The 24,865-nt window shown below is 39.8% G+C and overlaps 4 protein-coding genes across 4 annotated transcripts in view; 1 reads left to right on the top strand and 3 right to left on the bottom strand.

The window, feature by feature from the left end:
* shank3a (SH3 and multiple ankyrin repeat domains 3a) overlaps window positions 1-5,702 on the top strand; it is a gene marked incomplete at its 3' end in the record, with an annotated part of 136,045 nt that extends 130,343 nt beyond the window's left edge. The window contains exon 25 of the mRNA XM_084555486.1: window positions 5,132-5,702. Within this exon, the coding sequence (XP_084411612.1) occupies window positions 5,132-5,702 (571 nt within the window). The remainder of the gene's footprint in view (window positions 1-5,131) is intronic.
* A 5,131-nt stretch (window positions 5,703-10,833) lies between these two features.
* On the bottom strand, window positions 10,834-13,788 carry rabl2 (RAB, member of RAS oncogene family-like 2). The gene is made up of 8 exons (XM_084554480.1): window positions 13,179-13,788; window positions 13,062-13,091; window positions 12,801-12,880; window positions 12,592-12,671; window positions 12,250-12,361; window positions 12,018-12,115; window positions 11,809-11,892; window positions 10,834-11,660 (listed from the first exon to the last, which is right to left on the bottom strand). The coding sequence occupies exons 1-8, from the start codon at window positions 13,283-13,285 to the stop codon at window positions 11,592-11,594; spliced, it is 660 nt and encodes a 219-aa protein (XP_084410606.1). The 5' UTR covers window positions 13,286-13,788; the 3' UTR covers window positions 10,834-11,591.
* Window positions 13,789-14,374: 586 nt separating this feature from the next.
* Window positions 14,375-16,273, bottom strand: cimap1b (ciliary microtubule associated protein 1B; the record flags this gene model as incomplete). The annotated part of the gene is made up of 6 exons (XM_084556095.1): window positions 14,375-14,731; window positions 14,806-14,946; window positions 15,381-15,502; window positions 15,589-15,690; window positions 15,852-16,055; window positions 16,162-16,273. The coding sequence occupies 6 exons, from the start codon at window positions 16,271-16,273 to the stop codon at window positions 14,639-14,641; spliced, it is 774 nt and encodes a 257-aa protein (XP_084412221.1). The 3' UTR covers window positions 14,375-14,638.
* Window positions 16,274-20,635: 4,362 nt separating this feature from the next.
* LOC311495189 (ADP-ribosylation factor 4-like) lies at window positions 20,636-24,380 on the bottom strand. Its single transcript, XM_084554554.1, has 6 exons — window positions 24,120-24,380; window positions 23,432-23,512; window positions 23,218-23,327; window positions 22,855-22,926; window positions 21,785-21,910; window positions 20,636-21,671 (listed from the first exon to the last, which is right to left on the bottom strand). Exons 1-6 carry the CDS (start codon window positions 24,184-24,186, stop codon window positions 21,585-21,587), a joined length of 543 nt encoding a protein of 180 aa, XP_084410680.1. The 5' UTR covers window positions 24,187-24,380; the 3' UTR covers window positions 20,636-21,584.
* Window positions 24,381-24,865: the final 485 nt, after the last annotated feature.

Genomic DNA, 24,865 nt, shown 5'->3' with positions numbered 1-24,865 from the left:
ATTGAAATTGCATACTTGTTAGACACTGAGTTTAATTCTTTGTCATATTACTCTTTATTTGCCTCAGCATTTATTATGAAAAATCACCTTTTGTTTTTGTTGTGTATGACATACATTATAAAATATGCATATGAATCCACGTTTAAAGGCAATATACTGTGATGGTGATAATGAGCTCAGAGTTCATTGGCATTGTTGGTATTAGTTTCCATTACAGTGTTGTTGTTAATATGTGCCGCACCTATTTGTGGGACATACTGTACCTCATTAAGGCACACGAGGCACAGAAAGGAGGCTTCTCACTCACCAACTCCAGAGTTATCTCAAGTATCTGAAGCACAGTGGTGTTTTTGTCTGTTATCTGTGGGTTTCTTTTTTTTTTTTTAGACCATTCATCAAAGTACAATGAATTCCTTTATATTTCTGCAGATGTGAGGACACCGGAGAGTGTAAACCTTAAAGTTATATACCCTAGGGTAAACCAAAGCTTTTTGTTTTAAAATGATTTTTCATAACAAGCTTGTCAGCTATGCTCGTTGAAAGAGAACAACCCTTTTGTACATTTTGTTTCATGCATTTTCTTTTAAATATTATGTTACCTTGTTTGCATCATCTGATTTTTTTTTTTTCATTCCTACTTACAGAATCCTTCAGAATAAGATTAGATTGAGAAATAAGATACTGTATTAGTACAGGTCTATATTTTCTAGGAATTATTGGTTTTAGAGATGTTCTACCGTCGATGGCTCCGGTCTCGGGTCTAAACTGCTCTCAGTTTCCATAGTTACAGATGTTGTCCTTGGCCTCCTGTTAAATGCTCCGTGTTAACAGTAGGCAGTCGATAAGTTAGCGTTGTGCAATTTGAGCGTGTGTGCATGTGTTTATAGTAGACTGGTGCAAACAAGGTAACAGGGCTTGGAGGCATGTACTTCCTAAAAGCCTTTCCTCATCTTTCACACGCTCACTTTTGGGTTCTAACCTATGACCCTGCTAGCAGCTACCCTTACAGCATTTCCCTGAGCGTACCCCAAAGTTCTTGTTCAAATAATACATCCTCACATCCACAACCCTTTGCAGTCATCACTGATACAAAGCTGATAAGACCAGAAACTGCAGTTTCCTTCTTATCGCCATCCCCCATCCTAAAGGCATCAGTGATAACCTCAAAGATTTCAGGATGTATTCTATAAAGTATTTGACTGAACAATAATGGTGTGTCATGTTAAAACCATCCTCCCATAACCCTAGGCACTAACTGCTTTGGTAATGACGAGACAGAAAACTTTACCAAAAGTCAGCATGTGTCACATGTAACAGTCAAATAGATGGTGGAGTCTCCTGCTTTGCTTTCCTCAGGATTTGGTGAAGATATACAATCACCTGACAAAGTGTTTTATGGCTTTGCGGGTTAGAATTCAGTCTTATTTCAGGATTCAAGAAACAACGTATTCATAGCCTCCTCTCCTTTCTTCTCTCATCCTGATATGTTTATGTGGATAACAAGGATAGAAGGATTTGCTTTCACTGTACGTCATACTTGCTGACTAAGAGGAGCTGAAAGATGTGATTAGACAATCTTAGATTTAGATGACGTCTAGGGATGCACCGAAATTTTTCGGCCATAAAACCGAAAATGCACTTACAGGCCATTTTTGGCCGAAAATTCATCGCCGAAACAACACGGCCGAAACAGGATTGCTGTGATGATGCAAGCAACAACCGAACCAATTTCTCAAAAGTCCCAAAAGTGCATTTTTGTTTTTTCGGCCGAAAAATTTCGGTGCATCCCTAATGACGTCATAACCAACTCTTCCAACAAAATCAGTTTGGTGGCTTGCGATCTCAAAGAAAAAGAAGTATTTCTAGAACTGAACAACATAGCGCTACTAGGCACTTGACTGTTTTTTGTCAGTGTAGTTTGATGTCTACTGAGATTTGCTGCTACTTTTTGTTGCTGATTCTGGACATCTTGGAGGTGGGATTTAGCCGACTTAGCAAAATCATGGTTTCAGAGCACAAGTTACTTAATGGGGAACTTTGTGTGGAAAAAACCTGATGTAAGTATGCTTTGCAGTCACATACTTTTGTCCATATTGTACTTTGGGTTGTTTTTTGGGAGCTGTCACTTCAGTTTGCTAATTTAATAAGCTTGAGAACTCAGTCACAAAACAGGGCAACGACTGAGTGACAGTTAACCTGTCTGTAGTGTTTGCTGTCTGATCGATTGGAGCTGAAAAGCAACAGCCGTTCAGAAAACATGTTTTGAGAACTATACTATATGTGTATGGTTGTGCACCTGATCATGCAATAATATACAGTATGTTATCCATACATCATTCAGAGGCTGCGAGCGGTGGTGTCCTTGATCCGATGCCATCTGATTCTTTTTCAAATAGTGTCTGCCGTACAGCGTGTCTTTACTGCTTATTGCTTATCAAAGATCTCAAGGTGATTTAGAGAGAACGACGGACAGAGAATAATAATGCTTTATCAGCCTTGGCTGAAAATAGCATTAAGTGTTCCACACGCCTCTATGAGTCTCATGGTTGTTGGAGTAATAGTAATTTGCTCGGGTGACCACAAATGAAATGAGGTCTCCATTTCATACTGGGACAAATTCAGCCATCAATCATTGATCTATACCATTACAACATCTGTGAATGGAAGAGGCAACCATTTATCATATGGAACATATCATGTAACACCCGTGTCTGATTAGGCTCACCCTTTTCCTGAGGTTATGCAATCAAAGACATCCCCACCATCTCCCATCTTGACAGTTTCACTTGGTTGGGACAAAGATGATCATGCACACCAGTATTTCTCCCTTCGTCTGCGTCTGCATTTGTTTCCTCACCTACTGGAACATTTCAGACCTAGCATAGTCATCCAAGCGCTCTAAATTGTGACGTTACTCCATCACTTACCCCATTCACTATGTGCCTCATGTAAAACCCTCAAAACCCACACTGCTCTATTTTGTGTCTCTTGTATTCACCTCGTTCACATGCTGTGTGTCATAGCTTTGGGTGGTTTGAAAACTCGTGATTCATTTGATTTTATTTGTGTTCCTTAGTGTTCTGTTCATTGTTGTTCATGTAAATTGCATAACTTTGTTTTGTTTTTCAGTGTTTGTGTTGAGGATGGCCATGGTCCCTGACTGCCTTGCTTATTGGACACTGTATGTTTCTCAAACCAAGCTAATACTAATATGACAGAAAACAACACGCAGCACATATCAGTGCAAATTAATATCTACTTCATCCATAATACATACTAAGTATAAGCAGAGGAATAATTCCTGCAAGTTATTCTTTATGTCAGCATCATTTCAAATGAGATGCAGAAGCAACTTCAAAAGTCCAGAGACATGTGCCTTCCTGTTATTTGTTTCTTTCTTTCTGTTTTTCTTCGTGCAGTGTTTGATATGTGAACAGTGTGCTCATTTCTCTCTCATGTAGCCCACTGGTCAGACCTTTCAGTGCTGGAGCCTACTCTGCTATCTTTGTCATGCTAACACAACAGTAACGCAAGCACACACATGCTCACATAAACACCAATATGTATGACCCACACCTGTACACATACAGTAAAGCATGTCAAAGACAGCAGAGCTGGCTGAAGCAGACTATGCGTCTGGTTGGCAGGCTGCGTCTCATGGAGTGATGCTAACATTCTCTCCCATTGCTCTCTCTCTGCTCACCTTGCATGCTCCGCCCTGCTGCTCTGATCTGATTGGTCTAGAACTGACTGTGCGCCCAGGAGGGCAGGACGACTGTGTAAGTGCGCATGGAGCTCATCTCATATCCGTCGGCTCCCTGTAGTCTGATCATTTTTTCCAGCCTGTGTGCTGCCTACCTAGCTACCTTTGCTCCATTTAGTCCAAAATCTCACCCACACCAAAAAAAAACTCCCAAACACATGCAGTAGAAGGGAAAACTGTCCCACACCTTTACGTGGGACACTTGCTAACATGCATGAATGTAAACAGCATCACTGCAATACCTCTTTATCACATTTAGGTCTCTGTTGTCTGCTTCTCCTTGCTTGCTACAACACAAACAAAAGTTATTTTAGCTTTAATCTCTAATCCATCCTTTTTTCCTGACCATTATTATATTAGCAGTTCACTAATGATTAATCTCTTAGACTGATTCATAAAAATAAACTTCTTGTATTTATGACTTGTGTGTCAGCTTTAAAAAAAAATGTAGATAAACCAGCTCTAAGCTCTGAACCTGTGAAAGGAACTGGAGTAACTATCAGATTTCTACTTCTAAATTAAGATTACAAGTTTATATTAGTACAATTCTCCCTCCACATGCTACAGGTGGTAAGATTGAGTCGACCGGTCACTGTACTCCTGAAATGACAGACGTGAATTAAGCATTAGCTGCTTTTCCAATGTAAATAAGCATTAATTTAAAGCACTTTAAAGATAAATGGCATCTGTTTTTCTTGGTCATAGAACTATTATGCAACACAGAGCTGAAAACTGAAGATAAAATTCTACTTTTAGACCTGCCTTCTGTGTGTGTGTGTGTGTGTGTGTGTCTGTGTGTGTGTGCGCTTGTCCTGCCGAGCTTGTCACAAATTAAATTATGAATTCAGTGCCATCTGCAGTCAAAGATAAATCCATTTGATACTGTGATTTTTATCTATTTCTAAAGCGCTTACATTTGTGGGTCATAGTAACCATTTCCGCATTTCAGTGAAGCATACTGTATGACTCTATGACTGAACACAAATGAGCCCTTAATTAAATTCATTATAGCAGAGAGACTTATGAGTAATGTGAGAAGGACTGATTGTAGGAAGTGGGGGTGAAAATAAGACTTATCCTCAGAAACTGCGGAAACTGCAATATAGTCTACTTTATAGGTTACAGTATTTTATTCAGTTATCTGAAGCTTACTGCCAACAAGTGCCTTTTGCTGTTTTCGTCATGTGAGAATAGTTAGGTACTTCTAACCGCCATTAACTTCTATCTTTCACTAACTTAAACTTTAAAATTACTGACAGCAGTTCCTATGTATAACCCAAATCTTGATCTCTTTCTTCTACTTCGCTTTGTTCCCCATCTTTTTTGTCACCATTCTTAAAGCCTTCTTTCCTTGTCTGTCTCCACCAGACTTTTCAGCAGCCTAGGCGAGCTCCACACCATTTCTCAGAGAAGTTATGGAACCACATACACCATCCGCCCCGGCAGCCGTTACCCAGTCACCCGACGCACCCCTAGCCCAGGTTCAGGATCACCTGATCGGGGCGATCCTCTCGGACGATTCTCCAGCTTTGGTCTACCAACCTCACCGACAACACCGCCACAAACCATCCTCAAATCCTCTAGCCTCAGCCTGCCCCAGGAGCCGAAAGAGGTGCGCTTCGTGATGAGGAGCTCCAGCGCTCGTTCCCGTTCTCGCTCCCCTTCCCCGTCACCTTCGCATTCCCCTGGGTTGGGGTCGCCGCTTTTAGCCCTTCGGCCCTTCCACCAAAAACCCCTCCACCTGTGGAACAAGTACGACGTCGGAGACTGGCTGGAGAGCATCAATCTGGGGGAACACAGAGCAGGGTTTCAAGAACACGAGATCGAAGGCTCTCACCTCCCGGCTCTAACCAAGGAGGATTTCGCAGAGCTGGGAGTGACGCGGGTCGGACACCGTATGAACATTGAGCGAGCACTGAAACAGCTGCTAGAGAGCTGACCCCTGCCCTGAGTCACAGCAACAGACGGAGAAAGATGAAGACAGTGAGATACAGAGCTGGTGAAAATGAGAGAACCAGTAGTGGCCGCTCCTCTTTTACTCTGGCTGCTTTTATGTTTGGCATCACAAATGTTTACCTGCAGTCCTTAGTGACTCTTTACGTTCCCGTTCTGCATTAACACCCTGCACTCTGCACTGCACTGAAGAGGAGGAGTCAATACATTTGTCCCCCTCTACTCCACCCTTAGTGTCTCCTTGCCTGCAGCCAATTAGATCAGACCTCAAAACAGTATCTGGTCTTTCTCTGCTGAGGAGAATCGCATGAGCTCCAATTAAAACATTTGATTTGTGAGAGGTTCAGTTGTTTCCTTAGAAACATCCACACTTTCTCTCCCACTATTCCCTCCTCTCCTCTCTACCTCTACCCCCATCCCTCACCCTCACCCACGCCCCCATCTATAAGGCCTCTGAAAGCCTTTTGCAGTTTGAGTAAAGGAGGAGGAGGAGGAGGAAGAATTTTTGTTCCAAACCGAAAGCTCAGTTGCCTTTCAAAATATTTATACAGAGATCAACAATGATGAAGACAGTGCTATGGACATAGCTCTGAAAAGGTGTGTCTTCTGTATACCTGCTGTTGTTTTTAAACCGAAGACTTTAGAGCCCAGAGGCGGAGCTCCTCAACGTAAACCACAGGAGAAACCCCTCTGCCTTGGTACCCAGACTGTGCTATCTATTATATTTGGAGAATGTTTAACCAACACTCGTGGCTTTTTTCATAATCAATTTTTTGGTTTTCCAAAGGGAATATTATATATAGGTATTATATAATATAATATATATGTATCTAAATATAGCTTTCAGAAGAAAAGACAATGTCGCAAAGAGGAAATGTAATAAATTAATCTGCACCTGTTTTTGGTTTTTAGTATAGAAGGCAGAAAGAAATCTTTAAATCTATTCCACCAATAGTTTACTCATTTCTACCAATTATATACATACATATATAAATATATATATATATATTTGAAAGAAAAAACTATATAGATATGGAAATGAATTTTTTTGTCATACTTTCCTGGTCACCCTTTCTTGAAACGTAGCATGACGAGTTGCATCATGTTTTGGACAGAGAGTCTGTTTGTCTGTTTTTATTTTCTTACGGTCTTCCTTCATACTAAAGGGCATCCCGTAATGTGAGGCTGAGACCGCCCCAGATGACACCCGTCCCCACTGCTTCAGCTACAGACCTGGTGTGGTTCACGGCCCAGCTAGTTGGTTAAACGAGGCTCTTCACCTTATGCCTGTTTATCACTCAGGGATGGAAGTTTGGGGCACGAGCATGAAGAGACGGTTGGCTGTTTTAATACCATTTAAATGATTATATTTTAGGGCAAATAAACACCACTGATACAATATTAGAGTGCTAGAAAAATTTCCATCCCTGTGAACTCCCCCTTCTCAGGCCAGGTTGCACAAGGTAAATTAAAAAAAAAAAAGAAAAAAGAAACACAGTAAAGAAGGAAAGCATCATTGGCTCAGTTTGCACGGAGAATATTTTGTGATTGAAATCATTTTGATTCAAACTTAGCTGTTTATATGCATTTACATGCCCCCGAACCCCAGTTCGTATATAACTTTTGCGAGCGCATAGAAGTGCTGCACACTGTGGAGCGTCTTTATTGACACTGACTTGATTCCATAGAAAAAAAAAATACCAAGACAGGCCCTGACAAATTTTTGAACATGTTACCCACATCAGTTCTGGCATTGTTCATCTTTTCAAACACTTGTTTTAATAACTGGCTGTTTTCCTCCAAGAAACGCATCACATCATATGATGTGAGCCAAATATGCACAGAGTAAGCATTTGGGAAAAATTGTGCATCCCACCTAGAGAGAAATCAAATCAAGTGTTATTGTGGTTATTCGATACTAATATATCCTACTGAACAAACTAACAAAATGCCTGATCCACAGAGGCCCCTCCTCTAAACACATAGGACCCAAAGGCCCCCACTAACAACATCCTGTTGCCAGACACCACAGGACACTCTCAGAAGGCCCATGTGCATTCTCTGATGAGTCGGGACTGTTTTGGAGGCACAAGGGGAGATGTACACAATATTAGGAAGGTGGTCATAATGTTATGCCTGATCAGTGTATTCTGACAGGATTGTTATTCTGACTATTGAAGGAATATGTGTAAACAAATGTCCAGATAACAGAAATCTCTATGAAGTTTCCTTTACTTTCCATACAAGCTTAAATGAGCTCGATATCTGTGTCCTTCCGAAAACACCACTGCAGGAAAGGTCTGTAGCTCCTCAGGCTGTGGGGATGGGGAAGCCTCTGCAAGGTCTTAAGAAAAATTCAGTATTTTACAACCTGGCGGTGTCTTGCACCCTCGCTGCTTTCCTCTATCTCTACCATCGTCTTAGTGAGAAAAATATTATCATGACAAGTGGCAGCCAGAACTCTCTAAATAAGACCCAGGTTGTAAAAAAAAAACAAAAAAAAAACGGAACAAAACTGAATTTTTCTTTAACAAAATAAATCTACAATTGTACTCATGAGTAGCTTCTGCTGGCAGTGAGAATCAGTGAGTTTTATTCACGCTACAAAATAAAAGCATTTTTGCACAGCTTTCGTCTGACAGGATGCCAGGAAGTGTCTATTACCACTGAAAAACCTCTGGACATCAGCACCATCCAGTCAGTTTGTCAAGGCGGTTTAACTTGGCAAAAAGCTGTGCTCTATTTTATTTAATTTTTTTAATTTTTACTTTTTTTGCTAGCAGTTTTGGGATGTAGGAATAGCACTCACTGCCTCACTGTGACCTCACTGATTATTTTACTTTTGACTCCAGTGTTACGTCCTTATTGTTCTTTTTCGTTCTCTTCGTCTCTTGTTGATTTGTTACCCTCGGACACTGTGGGTAGATTTTGTAGCGTGTGGAACATGATACTTAGACCTTTCACTCATTTGAATTTTAGAGTGACAGGAAAAAAAAAATGACAGAAAAGATATCCTGTCCATTCTAAACATACTTAACACTTGTAAAAATGAAAAAATATTTGCTTTTTTTTTTAAAAAAAAGAAAAAATAATAATAATCACAAGCAATGTATATATGATAGATTTATAAATTTTTGAAAAAGACAAAGTATATAGATCTATATATGAATGTTTGGCATATATGCATAGTTAACCACCTGTGGAAAAGGTGAGCAGATTTTATTCTTTCTATGAACTCTTGAACTTTTGAACTCTGAACTATGAACTAGGGGATGATTTGCACAAAACAAGGTGACAAGGTGCTAACATAAAAGCCACCCATCGTTCAAGCGCATGCGTGCATCTGGATTCCCTTAATATCTCTTGTGTGGTCGTTCCTCTTCACCATGTGTGTGTGTGTGTGTGCGTGCAGATTTCCATTTTCTTTTGGGCGTGTTTGTGTGGGAGCGAGATAATGTGAATGCATGCGACAGTGAGAGTGTGTGTGGGTAACTGTTTACATCTTCGGAGTTAGTCCACTATAGCCTTACTGTATTACCATCAGAGATTGCCGGCAGTGGCTGTGTCACACACACACACACACACACACACACACACACAAAATAACACACACAAACAAAAAAAGGCACACACACACACACACTCATTTTCAAGATTGAAAGTCATCGTTCTGAATTCTCGTCTTCAAAAAGTGGACTGCTCTGCCCAGTAGGGAGAGTCAAAGAGAGCGAGCGAGTGAGAGACAACCACGGGGTAACTGATGACAACGGTCACATTTTATATTGCAAGACAACTACATCCCACCTTAACTGTGTATGCACAGCTTATGCAGTGTCACTGTTTTGTACGCCCATTCCAGGATGGCATTTTGCGCTCCTTACCCTCCACTCTGTCTGGCAGCACTCCTTTTTCCTTTTTCAGACCTTCAGTTTCTGAGTTTTGGATATGCTACGTGAGGTGATCCAGTGAGGACAAACAGAGGAAAAATGTGCCAAAAAGTAACTTTTAACTGTATATTTGTCTTTGCTTTAGGACTATCTTAGTTACAGCATTCTTGAGCTGTTAGATAATATGATAATATGGTGCCATCTCCTGGAAATCTTGAGAACAACAGACATCTGTTAGATCCTGTATTTTCCTGCAGGTGAAAGTACACTCATTATTATTATTTTGCAAATAAACAGGCTATATACATATATATGTGTATATCTATATATATATCTATATGGAAATATAGATATATATAGTCTGTATATATCTATTTGGATTAACATTTCTATTTCAATTTTGAGACACTGATATAATTGCTTGATTTGACTGTGATGAAGGTTACTGTTCCCATATAAATACAAATATTATTAAACACTTGAGAGTGGACGTGTACAGTCTGAATCAGACACAGGCTGGCCTGGTTAGAAGAATCAGTGCTGTAGTGAATACAAGGTTGGATTGTTGTGTAAGTTTACTACAAATACAGATGCAAAATGAGCAATGTGTAACAGACGTACACATCATTAGGTCGAATAAGTTCAGTAAAGGGGTTATCTTTGTCTTATTTTCTAATCAACAAAGCACAATCTACATAGAGTAGGGGAGGCAGTGTGACCTTTTTAAAAACTCACTGGGGTCCGGTGATCCACAGGAACCAGTGATCTTATCATCTAAAGGGTTTTTTTCTTTCATTGTTGGTTTTCTCCTTGTTTGCACTGTGAAGTTTAGAACGGTGGATGTATCACTGCAACGCCTCAGCCTTGTCTCACACAGGTGAACTTCCCCTTCTCCGCATCCAATGACCTGGCAACTCAACTATGATTTTCCTCCGTCTGGAAACTCCTTAATTTTAATAAACGGAATCCCAAGTTAAAATACGAGTTAACCTAAGGCTACCTAGTATTTGTCATGCAAACAGAGTAAGGGCGAGGCAAGATCTGAGATGTTGCCCAGGATATCTCCACCACAGAGATATATGTTTGTTATATTATGTAATAAATTTCTAATTAAAACATGAGGTGCGTCATATTCTTGTTCCGGCTTCAGCGGCTCATTAGTAAAAATGTTCCAGTGTGATTTATTGAGTGTAAATGTAACATAAAACAGTCAATATATAAATATACATAAGCAGTTTCTATGTACAACACAATCATCATATAGAAATAATTGAAGTCCTTATTTCTGCTGCTTCATGAGAAACACACTGAATCCATCTGGAGGGACGCGGCTGGACAGAAACCTTCACACAAGTACGACACAGCTGACATCTATACGACTTGCATCTCATAAAATGCTGACTACTTAGTGTTCTTGCCCCTACTGCTGCATGACAGCAAGAGAAGAGACATGATGACAGTTTGGTTACATGGTACATTGAGTTTTTGTTTCAAGGGCACTAGAAAAACATCTAATTAAATCATAAACTTAATGCAACCAAAGCTACCAACAGATGCGGCTCCCCGCTGCACACAGCAGTACACACAAACATTGAGAACAGCAGCAAACACGGTTCATAATCATACGTTCTCTTTGCTGTGTGTTGGTTTTCACATTGTTTTCATGAGACACAAAGTGATTTTTTTTTGTCTTCACACAGATATTCACTTTCTACTATTACAATAGTAGATATTGATCATAATGCTAAAACAGCAGCTAAATGAACCTGGTAAACGACACAGATCCTAATTCTACTTATTTCACCAGGTTTATTTCCCTGCTAGAGTCACTGGATGGATGGAAAGCAGCGACGTAAAACCTGACTAAACGACCGTCTGCCAGCCTCCAGTATTAAAAGTTACAATCAAAATCATTTAAAAAGGACAAATAAGGACAAATAATATGACAAGAAGGTTTGGATGCTGTGTTAAAAATCTTTCAAACCAACTCAGGACTCTGCTTTCAGTCCATCCTCATCTGCTTCTGAATTGTCTTCTTTCTTCTCCAGGTCAAAGTTCTGTAAAAGGTTAAAGAAGGACATCAGTATACAATGGATTACTGCAACAAAGAGCAGATTAGTAAATGCCTTGTGCACAATCAACAATCAATTTTTAGGGATTATTCAGTCAGAAGAGGAGCACATCAGTAATCTGGCTGTGATGTACCTCTAATTCTTGCATCACTTCATCCATAAAGTCGCTGGGATTTTGCTTGTAGTCCACCGCTCTCTTGATCATCTCCCTGAACATCTAATGCGACAGAGCACACGCGGGGGAAGAGGTATGGACAGATTATATACTGAAAGCATTTGATATTCTGGTTTATAAGAGGAGTACTGTGAAATAAACTGGAACAACAAGGAACACGCTCAAACCTTAACTACGTTAGTCCCGTCTGCCGCTGATACAAAGTAAAACGGGAGTCCTTGCTTCTTCCCAAAGTTAAAGCTTCTCTGTGTCACCTTCAAGTCAGCTGCAGATGTGAAACAAAATACACAATCCACATGAGTAAACCTATGGTTAATCATGTCACATATTCTGCTGTAACATTCACTCAGTCCTTTTAAAAAGCTGAACATTAATTGTCTTGTGCATTTAGCGTCTCACCATCAATTTTGTTGGCAACCACACAACAGGGTATCTCTGGTCTGTACTCTCGCAGCTCCTTATACCAGTTGACTAAATTCTTATAAGTAATCTTCCTTTGAACATCAAAAACCTGAGAGAAAGATCGAAGGTTTACAAAAAAAAAGTGCTGCATTTGTCCCAACGGCGTTTCAACTCTTCCACGGCTCCATTTCAGCAGCAGTCTTAACAGTTGTTGGCTTCCTTGTGATAAAATCAGTCTTTACGATAATTCAAGAGTTATAAACATGTAAATACACAATGTTTTTACTTGATTTCACTGAAGTACCGGTAATCAGTTTGAAATCTTAATAAATGTCTTACCATGATACATGCATGAGCATTGTGATAGTATGAGGGATGCATGCTCTGAAACCTCTCCTGACCTGCAGTGTCCCAGAAATCTGTGGATCAAAAGCAAAAACAGAAGCCATGTGACGCTTGGTGATTTGTGCTTCATTGATTAATTTTTTATTATTTTTTTTAATTGTATTAAATCATTTTCTATGCCTATGCAAATGTACAACACATACCGACCGCTACTGTCTTGTTTCCTACAGTAGCTGTGTGTTTGTAGAGAGTCAAAGCGTAAGTTGACAACTGCTGAGGTCGACTGCAGGAAGAATTAAGGATCTGTGCATCTTAAGGCTAACATGACCTCTGTCCCATTCTAAGGCTTTGATGTATACCTGTCTTGATCTTTAAAAACATGAGCAGAAAGTGGCTGTGAAGTCTGTGATGTGTCAAAAATGTTGCAGATATCATTTTACATTTCTAAATCTGCTGAAGGATACTATTCGTCCATGAGAAACCTCTCCATCAGCCTGTAAGAGAGGAAGAAAGCAGTGTCAACGTATCAATCTGCGGAAAGCTAGAAACACAGCTAAATGCTCATTACAGCCAATACTTACTTAGATTTACCAACTGCGCTGTCTCCCAGGCAGATGATCTTCACTTGTTCGTCCGCATCGTACTTCTTTTGGTCCAGTTCGGGGATGCTGCCAACGTCGCCAGCCATTTTTTCTCTACTAACAGCTTTTATAAACACCAGAGTTAAGCTCCTGTAGGAGCCTGCATTGGACGGCTATAGAGATCGGTGTTAGCTAGCTTGCCATGGGTTAGCTCATGTTAAAGTCGCGTGTTTCGGCTTCAAGTTGCTTATTTCAATGGCCCGTTGGTTCTTAAACCAACGAGACTGGTACTCACTTAAAATGACAACAGTAGAGAGACGGTCATTGATAACAATTGTCTTTTTAAAGTCTCTTGTGGTGACAGAACCGCTACTTTCACGCAGAGCAACGGAGCGAAGCCAAGGCTGCTAGTTACCAGGAGGCTCCAGCCGCTGACAGAATTAGGTTCGACTATATTTATTTACTTCGGTTAAATGTTACTGATTGTCGCATGGATAGTATTCCTCTACAGCACAAAGAAAAGCTAAACGGTTTCATTAACTAATCTAGTTACACAGATACAGATATACAAAAAGTTACGACGTCCCCTTCGATTTTCGTTTCTATGCAACGGGGACGCCCGCAGGACCTCTTCGTTTTGTATCCGGCTGTCCTTACAGGTGCCTGTCTAAAATGCTTAGGTATTCTCCTTTTATTTTATTTTATTTTATTTTATTTTAATTATTGGCATCACATATGCTCTATTTATATTATTTCATTAATTTATTTCTTATACCTGGTCTACAAATCACCATCAGAAAGGTTGGCTCGACTGCAACGCAGGAAAAGCTTGGATTCAGCAGCTCTGCTGATGCGATGCGACTGGGACATGCCTCTATTTCCAGTAAAACTGTTTAATCAATACCCTCTGCATGGGGTCTAAAATCCTCCACTTGGAAATATTAAGAATAATCAGAATTTTATGATTGTGACTCTTGAATTGTTTCGTGCACCAAAATTGTTGATAAACCATTTAATTATTGCTATTACATTTATGTTTTATTTAACAGCTTCATAGGCTGTAGCTAATAACATTAGATATGATGTTATTGCATTTTACACGCCTATCTGGGAGGCCTACATGTAATGGAACCTAGATTAATGTTATTAGCAACACATAGTTACTGTAATTTATTCCAATGACCTGCTGATCCTGTTAGTTAGCACATATTAGAAAATGATTATCAGTTTTCACAACCCACAAGAATACCCAAGCTGAAAAATAAAAATTCTATGAAAAGTGACATTTATTCCTTTCTTTAATTCAGCGTAATTCAAATACTGACAAAGAGAGAATCAAATACAATACAATTCGGCCTATACTTACAGCAATAACACATGATCTCAATAGTCCTGAGTAGTTTGTTTTTGAATGCTTTATTGAAGACTGCTGAGTGAAGTTGCAGTTCAAACACGTGATATTATTCATCCGTATTTATGATGATGGGCAAGACGTACTGGGAATGACGCAGTCCAAAGGAGAAGCTCGGAGGTTTTGCTTTTGTCATGATTACCTAGGAAGGAGCATGTTAGTGAGTACAACCGCTTGGAGTCTTTGTGATCAAACAAACACAACAAGGTTTCTTACCCGCTCGGGATAATGTGCTCCAGGTCCAGGTTTCTTTGTGTTTTCACCAGGAGCGAAGTTGCGGCCTGTCATGCTGTGCTGGGGAGTTTTCTTCCTGTAAATGGAAGGGTCCACTGCTCTGTAGGCAGCCGGGCCGGGAGTCTAAAGAGGTACCAGAAATATAGAAAGCAACGCTAAACCAGGGTTTCTAGTGTTTGGATCAGTTTTCATTCATTCATTTTCTGTAACTGCTTGTCCTATTTAGGATCGCAGGGAGGCTGGAGCCTATCCCAGCTGTTATTGGGCAAGAGGCGGGGTACACCCTGGACAGGTCACCAGTCTACTGCAGGGTTAACACAGAGAGACAGACAACCATTCACACTCACATGCACACCTACGGACAATTTAGAATCACCAATGAACCTAACGAGCATGTCTGGACAGTGGGAGGAAGCTGGAGTACCCAGAGAGAGCCCATGCAGACACAGACACATGCAAATTCCACACAGAAAAGCCCCAGATGGAATCGAACCTAGAACCTTCTTGCTGTGAGGCATCAGTGCTATGGATCAGTTTCAGTCACTGTTAATTTTTACCTTCTTAAGGTCTTCGTGGAAGCTTCCAGTTTTACTGCGTCCATAGAGTGAGTAGGCAGGAGCTGAAGATGTGGCCGCAGTCTTAGGTCCCAGCATGGGGGGAAGAGTGTAGTTGGCTGGACCTGCAGTATGAGCAACAGATCAAGTTGATGCCAGGATACTTCCATTCAACAGCATGAGTAAAGATGACAGCAAATAAACATGTCACCTGGTGTTTGCCATTTCCTGCCTTCTCTGGTCCTTCCATAGAGAGAAAAGGAAGGAGCAGACCGGAAGATCGCTTTCCCCGAATTTTCTGGAGCATAGTGGCCTGAAACAACAAATAAAGTTACTGTACAAAGTGCAGAACACAGATAGTACACGGACATACTGTATGTATGAAGAAACAGATAACAGCTAAACTTCCTGTACGTGCCGCAGTACTTGATTAATCTGAGTTTGTAAAGAATCCATTTTTCTGTGCTTACTGACCTGGACCAGGGGTTTTGAACAGTTTTAGTTCCTCTGGACGGCTGTGGAGTGAAAACGCAGGAGCGCCCTCTCGGCCATTGCCGGTTACGTTGGAAGGGATTACATATTTCGGTCCGGGGGAGCAAATTGTCTTGGCCTCTTTGTAACGTGTCCCAAAGCTGAACATTGGTGCTTTGGGTTCAGTTGGGTCATGGTTATTACCACCTGTATCAAGGAACAAGGACAGACATGTTACCGAGAAAAAAAAAGAAGAAGAAGAAGAAGAAGAAGAAGAAGAAGACGAAGACGAAGACGAAGAAGACAAGATTACCTGTAAGTCCAGGCAGTGCATACTTGGGCCCGGGGCTTCCGTAGAGTGCAGCTATAGGCCCTCTTGGCTTGTGGGGCCTCCAGGACCCAACCCAGGGTTCTTCACTTGGCATTATCTTGACAGAGACAAATGGATTTGTGTGAATGCAAAAGAAGCCAAAATTATGAATTTCTGGTGTTCCCTGCACCTATTTTAAAATGTAAATAAACACGTTCATATTCAGAATAAATGAATCCTAGCAACTCATGTTTATATTTAAAATTAATATGTTTCAAATATATATTGCCATGTTGCATTTAGCTCTCATAAGCAATGGTGACACCTTGGAGCTTAAAGTATTTTGGATCCAATCTGGTAAATGTTTCTTAAAAAAGAGGCTATAGTGTAGTGATGGAAGCTGAGTACATTTACTCAATGTACTTAAGTACAATTTTGAGATACTTTCCATTTGATACTACTTATTGGTAATTTTACTTTACGCGTCACACACTACATTTCAGGGAATATTTTCTTTATACTCCACTGCATATATTGTATTTGGCAGATTTAATAGCTTTTAAGATTTCACAGTGGATCATTTCAACACTTTTGAAAAACAACAACACACTATCTGTTTGGCTTCTGACATCCTACAAACATCAGTGTGTAGTAGATGGGAGTTGTTAAAAGCACCATCCAATATTGTTATTTCCTTGTAAGTCCATAAACTAAAAACTTCCTCTTCCTCTTCTGTTAATCATCCCACAAAGTCTCTGATGGACCTGTTGTTTCTGCATATAAAGCTATATATACAACATAGTTCCACCTGCAGCAGCGACAGTAGCATGCTCGTTACACACTGATGCGTCTGTGTTAGTAATCTAAATATATAAAATGGTTTAAGTGGAGTGATAGTGAGTTGATTTTGTTTGCACTTTCATTCCACTCTTTAACAAACGTGCAACATTTTAAAATTCTACGTCATTCCAAACGCCTATAGAAGAGTGATGTCATCAGAAAGAGCAACATAAGCGGCCAATCACAGCAGTAGATTTCAAATAATAACAATAATAATAATAATAATAATAAAAGTCAAGTTTAGTGGATGTTTTCTTAGCCTCTCTTCACCGATGATTGTCATACTGTAGACAAAACAAGCGATCACTGTGTTAATGAGTTCAACAAGGCACCAGGTTAAGTCATAAATTATTTTACAAGGACCCTCTCATTTAGCATATTTTTAGCAAGCTATTACATGCCACAATAAAGGCCTGGTGTGTGCACCCTGCGTGAAAGTGAAACCATTGCCACGCGAAAATCAATAAACATATGTAACATAAAACCAGAGTTGCCTGTAACAATATCACAAGACGTCTCCAGAGTCCATACAAACTTAATGAATCACCGACTGCTTTCAGTTTAGCTCAGCTGCTGACTCGCGATAAGCAGAGAAATGATTTTACCTTAAAAATCCCAGTCCTGCTGTGAGTGTCTGTGTGAAGCCTTATCCCCGGAGCTCAGCATGTGCACTGAACCCAAACACGGATTGTTTAGTGCATGTCACCTTCACTATGACAACGTTGCCATGGAGACGACTCTTTTGACAGGCATGCTCAATATGTGTGTGTGTGTGAGTATGAATTTGGCCAAGGAATTTCCCTAAATGTGAGTATGTTTAGTGTGTAAAGCAGAGGAGTTATTAGGTATGAAAAGCTGTAGTCACACTGTTTTGATTTGTGGGATTATAAATCAAATATAAAACACAATGTATTACAACAAAGACAAGATTTACTGAATTCTATAGTCACTTTGCAGGAGAGGCCCAGGGCAAAGGTCAATTAGGCCTATGCTCTATAAGTGCACACACCTGACCCAACCTTTTTTTTTTTTTTTTTAATTCATTTCCTATTACTGATACATCATTTGAGGGCCTCAGATCTTAAAACACTGTCTTCAAACCTACTTGAAATCATCTTGTTGACAAATTGTCAAGCAGTTTGTGAGTCATGGCGTATTGAAGCATGAGTAAAAACATCACAAACACAACAGTTTAGTGCCAGAGAGAGCAGCTCAACTAGATTGACTTGGCTTAGGATGAGAAGGAAGGAAATTTCATAGTTCTTATTACATAGTTGACATTTTATTTGCTTTATGCTAAAAATATACAGATAATGACAAATCTCCATCTATGGTTTACAAGCAATACTTGAGGAATGAGGCTCTAAAGAGAATAAAATCCATCTAGATATCCATCTCCCCAGCACGCCACAGCGTAGAAGAGGACACTGGCAACGATAGTCTGGTAGAACATGTCCAGTAGCTTCTGGCAGATACTAAACGACCTTATCCTCCTGAGGAAATAGAGACGGCTCTGACCTTTTTTGTATATTGAGTTTATTTTAGGCAACCAGCCCAGTTTGTGATCCAGCTGTTGACTTATAGCTTATAACCTATATACTTACAGGTCTGAACCACCTCTACACACTCCCCATTGATGGTTATGGGCTGCAGGTGGGGCCTGGACCTCTGGAAATCCACTACCACCTCTTTGGTTTTTTCTGTATTCATCAGAAGGCAGCTCGCTCCGCACCATGAGACAAAGTTGTTCTCGAGATTATTGTTCTCCTGCCCGTGTCCATCCTTGACACACACAACTGCAGTGTCATCTGAGAACTTCTGCAGGTGACATGCGGGCTGCGGGAGGACACACAAGCCCAGTCCCTCAGCCAGGACAAGCACTGTCAGGCCACCTCTCACTGCTCTGCTTAGGGCCCTGACGGTTGGCCTCTTTCCCAACTCAGCATGGACTGCTGGAGGAGAAGGGAGACCCTGGGCCACCACCTAATCACAAGTGGAAGTCAGACAGCAGGAGAAGGTTTATTGTTCTATAGTACAGCGACGTGTGTTCATGACACAGGAATGATAGGCTAACGACAAAGTCGGTGTTTGTCCAAGAGTGCAGGCCTCACGGTTTCGCTTGTCACGTTAGGTAGCGCCACAGGGTAGACTGTTTTCTATTTACATAAAGTCTGTAAAGCTTGCTTAATATATTTGTTCTTAATTTAAATATATTTCACACTGTGTGAGTATGCGAAACACTTATCAGGGTATGGAGGAGGTTTACAGGTTACATTATTGGTCTAATAAAGTTGTCAAGACAGCTTTTGATACTATGTGTTTGTGTCTCAAAAGAAATATGCATGTCCAAATTGGTGTGCCTCATACTTAATTTACTTAGTTTTATTATTATTATTTTTATTACTGATATTACTGATGTAGATTTGTTGCCCCTCTTTGTTTTAAGCAAATTATGTATGCATGTATTTGTTCAATAAGGGGACACAGCTTTTAAGAGGGTTCTGAATTCCTACAACCAAAAAATTCCATTATTTATCATTTTTTAGACTGAAATGAAGTAAATAAAATCCCTACTGCAAACACACGTTGCATCTTGCATACTGATGACATTTGACATTTGAATTAAGGTCTTTTTATCCAATCCATTACACATACAGTATTTTAGACTGCACTCACTGACTTTTACATGTAGCAGAAGTGTTACAGCTAATGTTCAAGTTGCCTCTTATTTCTCAACAAGGTGTCATTCAGTACCATTAGCACTCAGAACAAAGGTGAACTGCGATGCAGCTGAATGCTTCACACTAGCACAGCGCTGGTCGACATTTTCACTGTAATGCCTCCAGCTATCTGCTTGAAAAGTTTACAGCTGTAGAAGAGCCAGACAGTTTATTTTCACCTATGACAACTTAGTTTCATTACTCAAAATAAACATGCCAGCCACCCCGGGGCACTGTTCAACATGCGGAAGCAGAATTGTTATGCACATAAACTTTAGCTTCAACAAGCGTGCTTAAACACAATGTGGTAGAAAGCGTTGGGGGTTTGAAAGCAACGGCACACGAGCAGAGGACGGCTGTTTTTGAAGACTCTCCGCAAGTCACGGCCCCGAACATCGTTGGTACCAAATCACTCTACTTCCTCTTATCAGCTGCAATTCCTGTTAGAAGATGCAGTTTGGATGTTTCAATATGTTGTGAAACAAAATTGAAAATTAAGACAGCAACCTGAACCTTTATGAAAACATTCACAAATAAAACTGACTTTTTACTCAACAATGAGGCCAAACAAACATTTCTTTTTAACAGTGGCTTTATTCAGAGAATTTTTTTTCTCATTTTTTTCAAAATGTTGTTAAGAGAATATTTTGTCAGCTCCAGCGTCTGAAAGCATAACTTGGAATGTAAACCCTATTAAATTGACGGGCAGGTATGTGTTTCAAGCAGGGTAGAATAATTAAGAATATAATACAGTATCTGCCGGACAGTACAACAGAAGCCAGAATTGTGCGCTGCCAAAAAAGAAAAACACTACAACAAAACATGCTACTTCTACTGTGTTGCAATGACCATGTGTCAACGCTGAAAGGTTGTTTCCTTCCTCCTTTTAGGTTAAAAGAACTTGCTGTTAGAGTGGATAGAAGAACTGATATTTTTTATTTGTTCTTTTTTTAACCACAGTTGCTGATAACAACAAAAAAAAAGTTAAATGTGTGAGGACAAAATCACAATTGCTCAAACAGGAGGCCATCTAAACTCAAAATGGTCCAGTATGTGAAAACCACAACATACATCGCAAAACAAAAACAAAAAAAGAATGTTATTGCATAAAGTTTTCTTGCAAAATAATAAAGTCACACAAGCGTCTTAGGAGGGAGCATGGCCTAAGAACGTGATAATGAAAGGGCTACTCGTACTTGTGCAAAAAGGGACAAAAAGGCACAATGTTCATGTTTGGATTCCCGCTACTAACAAAAACACTGCAATTGTCTTCCACTTCACTCTACAAACCTTTACTAAGAAAAAAAACAAAAGTGAGATGGCATGAGATTGGGGACTTAGCAGTGAAGAGCAAAGGGTCAGGTCTGGGAGGAGGTCAAATATCCACAAGGCACGATGGAGATTAACAGCTTGTGGCGGCCAACAAATTGTCCTTCACCAAAGCTCTGAGGTTATATTGTCATATCCCCCAACCAAGGCTCTGGAAAGGCTATGAGGAAGTCCAACTATTATACATGTAGTTGGATACTGCAAATGCTGTCTAGACTGGAGCCAAGGTGTTCAATGAAAAAAAAACAACTCCCATTATTCTTGATTGTTTTCATGGAAAGAAAATGTCATTTGGTCATATACTGTTATTAACTTGTTGCCATGTGAGAGATTTGCGAGGAAAATAGAATCTATGTCAAGAGATAATAAGGTAATTGTCTGGATAATATAAGAAAAAAGTATGAGATATTAAAGATTTCCAAAGAGCCGTGTCCTGTGAACATTGGTGTTAGAAGACCAGATGTTTCTGAGCTGAATGTCTTTGCCTTCTCTCCTGTCCTGTGGTGTTCAATCTCTTTCTTCTGTCCAGTGAATCCTTCAGTTCTTGGACAACTCTCTGGATAGCCAGTCCAGTCCTTCATAGAGCCCGGTGCCCTGGGTGGCGCAAGTAGACTCAATGTGCCACTGTGGGGTATCAGAGATTATAAAACATGGTGGTCAGGAGAATATGAAAGCAGCTCTACGCTGATTGCTGTTTTAAAGTTTTAAGAGTGCGTGGCTATATTCAGAGTACTTACAGTTTTGTTGCGAAGGGCATGTAGGCCAAGTTTGTCTGTCAGTTCGCTGACTGATAAGGCATTAGGAAGGTCCTGTTTGTTTGCAAACACCAGCAAAACAGCATCTTTCAACTCATCTTCCAGCAACTAGAGGGACAGAAATAGAGATCACATATTTCACGTTAAGCGCTACAAGGACAACAAGCTACCTGAGTGCTTACAGAGGTTTTTAAATTCAAATAGGGAAGAGGGAAGAAATAAATCTACTGCATGGATGAAAATAAATATATTTTGAGGCCGAATATACAGACAACATAATCCCAATTTCCTGATTTAACTCCTGCTGTAGACCCTTGTTGACATTCCTTTGTCTTCCCTCATCTTTTCACCTCTCCATTGTCTTTGGTCAAATAAAGGCATAAAAACAAAAATGAAAATGAAAAATATATATATACAAAATACATTTAAATGCAAACACAAAATAAAAGTAGCAAGCCTCTTCCACTCTTATATACACCGATCATGCATAACATCATGACCACCTTCCTAATATTGTGTAGGTCTCCCTTGTGCCTCATGTCTAAGTAACATGCCCACTAATGTCAGATCCAAATGTTTCCCAGCTGAACATTGAATTGTCACAAGATGGTCAATGCCATAATGTTGTGGCTGATCGGTGTATATATATATATATATATATATATATAAACCCAATGTGGTAATAACACACAAACTTATTATATTTTGTGTCAAGTTCTGTCATCAACCCAGAGCAATCACTACGTTCTATTACACAAACATAACACACAAAACATCCAGGGGAGGAAGGTTAAGTCTGATGTGAAGTACCTCTTTAAAGATTAAGTTTTTGAATACATAAGCCTCTGTAACTGAAGTGGGAACTTCATTCCACATTTGAGAAGTGGGGAGGGAGGTACATTAATATTATTTGTTCTGATTTACAGTAGGACAGTACAATATGATACTACTCTATATTCTGAAACACCCACTCTACATGTCATGGTAATAACGTTTAATTATAAAAGTCTATTGGACTCACACACTGCTGAATCCACGCGTTAAATACCTACCATCTTTGAGAGCTCCTCTGCAGACTCAGCCACTCTTTCTCTGTCATTACTGTCCACTACAAAGATGAGGCCCTAAATAGAAAAAAATGTCAGATTTTAATAAAATAAAATGTTAAAATAAAAAAATTAAAAAAAGTCTAGCTGTTGTATATGATCCAACATGTAAAAACTCATAAATGGGTTTGGACGAGTATTAATTATACAACCTGGAAGAAGTGCTACTACTATAAACAAACTGCAAACCAGTAAAATACATTTAGGCATCGATGAGTATATTTTGTCACATTATTATACCAAACATGGTGTAACCTTTGTCTATAAAGCCAATGCTGTCTCACAGAGCTGGGACAGTCACATTCATACCTGAGTGTTCTGGAAGTAGTGTCTCCAGAGAGGTCTGATCTTGTCCTGGCCGCCTACGTCCCAAACGGTGAAACTGATATTTTTAAATTCTACTGTCTCCACATTGAAACCTTCGCAGGGGAAAGAAAAAAATGGAACAGCTCATTAACCTTCATCAACCATGAAACAACCACAACTGAGTTTACAACTTAGACAAATAAAGGGTGTTCCTTACCAATGGTTGGGATAGTGGTAACAATTTCACCAAGCTTCAGTTTGTACAAGATAGTCGTCTTTCCGGCAGCATCCAGGCCAACTACAGGAGATAAGAACCAACTGTGTTACTAAAGGGGAATACAGGTGAGCACTAAGGCTAACAGCAAACTATAACTTGCATAACAAGCCTTGTCAAACAGACCACACAGCAGAGGACAAGCACTAAAGTGCATATGACAACACAAAGTGAACAGAAATCAACCAAAAATATGAATTTTACTATTAATATTTATTAACACCTGACTTCCTAACTTAAAAAAATAAACTCATTTGAACAAAATAACTACCCAACAATATAGTTTCACACAGTTGTATTTTGTTTTTTACAACTAACACAAAGTAGTAAAGGAAGTAAACATTTCTCAAAACAATGAGAGTTATACGTCGTCTAATAAAACGTGTTATGACTGAAGTTTGATAGCTTTATTTGCCTAACTTCCTTAAAAAACACGCTTGGTGGGAAAACAAACGTGTAAAGTTTATAACCAAGCAGAATCATTAGCACTGACGGACTTATAGTAGGGATATTTAAATTAAAGTTTGGGAAAAGTTCTGCCATTAAAAAGCTCCTCAGCTAAAGCAACTCTAGTTTCGGCTAAAGCTAGCCGCTAACATACGTTAGCCAAACACAGTTTTTACTCACTCACCCATCAAAATCCTCATCTGTTTTTTGCCAAAAAGCCGGCCGAAGATGGACGAGATGGTGAGCCCCATAGCTGGCCGAGGATGTTCAACTCCGTGGAAGATAGATGTGGTGATACAGACCACAGCGGGGACCGAGGTGGGATATTTTACTCTGCTACGGTTTACAGTGATTTCAACACAGGAGGAGAGGAGCGCCGAGTGCCACGTCCGGGCCAACGTGGAATACACGACGTCATCAGTTTGAACAAACTTTATCAACACGACACAGTCTGTAAACAGACAAACGGTCGTTTTATTTAGGTACATTTAATTGTTAATATATTTTTTTATATACGGGAAACGCAAATATAAAAATACCGTGCATTTTACAATAAATTTTGATTGTTATTATTTTATGGGGTTTTTTTTGTTTGTTTTTTAAGTCTCCTTTTAATCGCATGTAATCCCAATTCCTACCAGCAGATGTCACTGTTGTACAGACGTTAATTTATCATAAAATGTGAGTGTACAGTTTACGGTGTCAAGTGAACTCAGTTACCTGCCTGCTTGAAATGAACAGGGTTACCCTATAAATGTATTTTATTTTTTTATTTTATTTTATTTTTCCTTGTTTGACCCCCAAATAACCCCAAAGAGTACAGAGAAAATCCAGTCTCAGAAACGGAAAATTTCTCCATTTCCTTGAAAGACTGGGGACAAAAGACTGATCGTATACCAGAGGTTCTTCCTGCTACACAAGAACTTTCCC

The sequence above is a fragment of the Chelon labrosus genome (assembly GCF_963514085.1).
Source record: "Chelon labrosus genome assembly, chromosome: 11".
NCBI lineage: Eukaryota > Metazoa > Chordata > Actinopteri > Mugiliformes > Mugilidae > Chelon > Chelon labrosus.
Note: the sequence above shows the minus strand (reverse complement) of the source record. Positions and strands in the feature narration are given on the sequence as shown.

What these genes read in the sequence shown, in the direction of transcription:
- rabl2 (XM_084554480.1), bottom strand. Translation starts at nt 13,285, where the DNA reads ATGGCTGGCGACGTTGGCAGCATCCCCGAACTGGACCAAAAGAAGTAC. An exon ending in AAACAAGACAGTAGCGGTCG is followed by an intron (nt 12,672 to 12,800) that starts GTATGTGTTGTA and finishes TTTGATCCACAG; the next exon opens with ATTTCTGGGACACTGCAGGT. An exon ending in ATGCTCATGCATGTATCATG is followed by an intron (nt 12,362 to 12,591) that starts GTAAGACATTTA and finishes TCTTTCTCTCAG; the next exon opens with GTTTTTGATGTTCAAAGGAA.
- LOC311495189 (XM_084554554.1), bottom strand. Translation starts at nt 24,186, where the DNA reads ATGGGGCTCACCATCTCGTCCATCTTCGGCCGGCTTTTTGGCAAAAAA. An exon ending in ACAGATGAGGATTTTGATGG is followed by an intron (nt 23,513 to 24,119) that starts GTGAGTGAGTAA and finishes TATCTCCTGTAG; the next exon opens with TTGGCCTGGATGCTGCCGGA. An exon ending in TACCACTATCCCAACCATTG is followed by an intron (nt 23,328 to 23,431) that starts GTAAGGAACACC and finishes TCCCCTGCGAAG; the next exon opens with GTTTCAATGTGGAGACAGTA.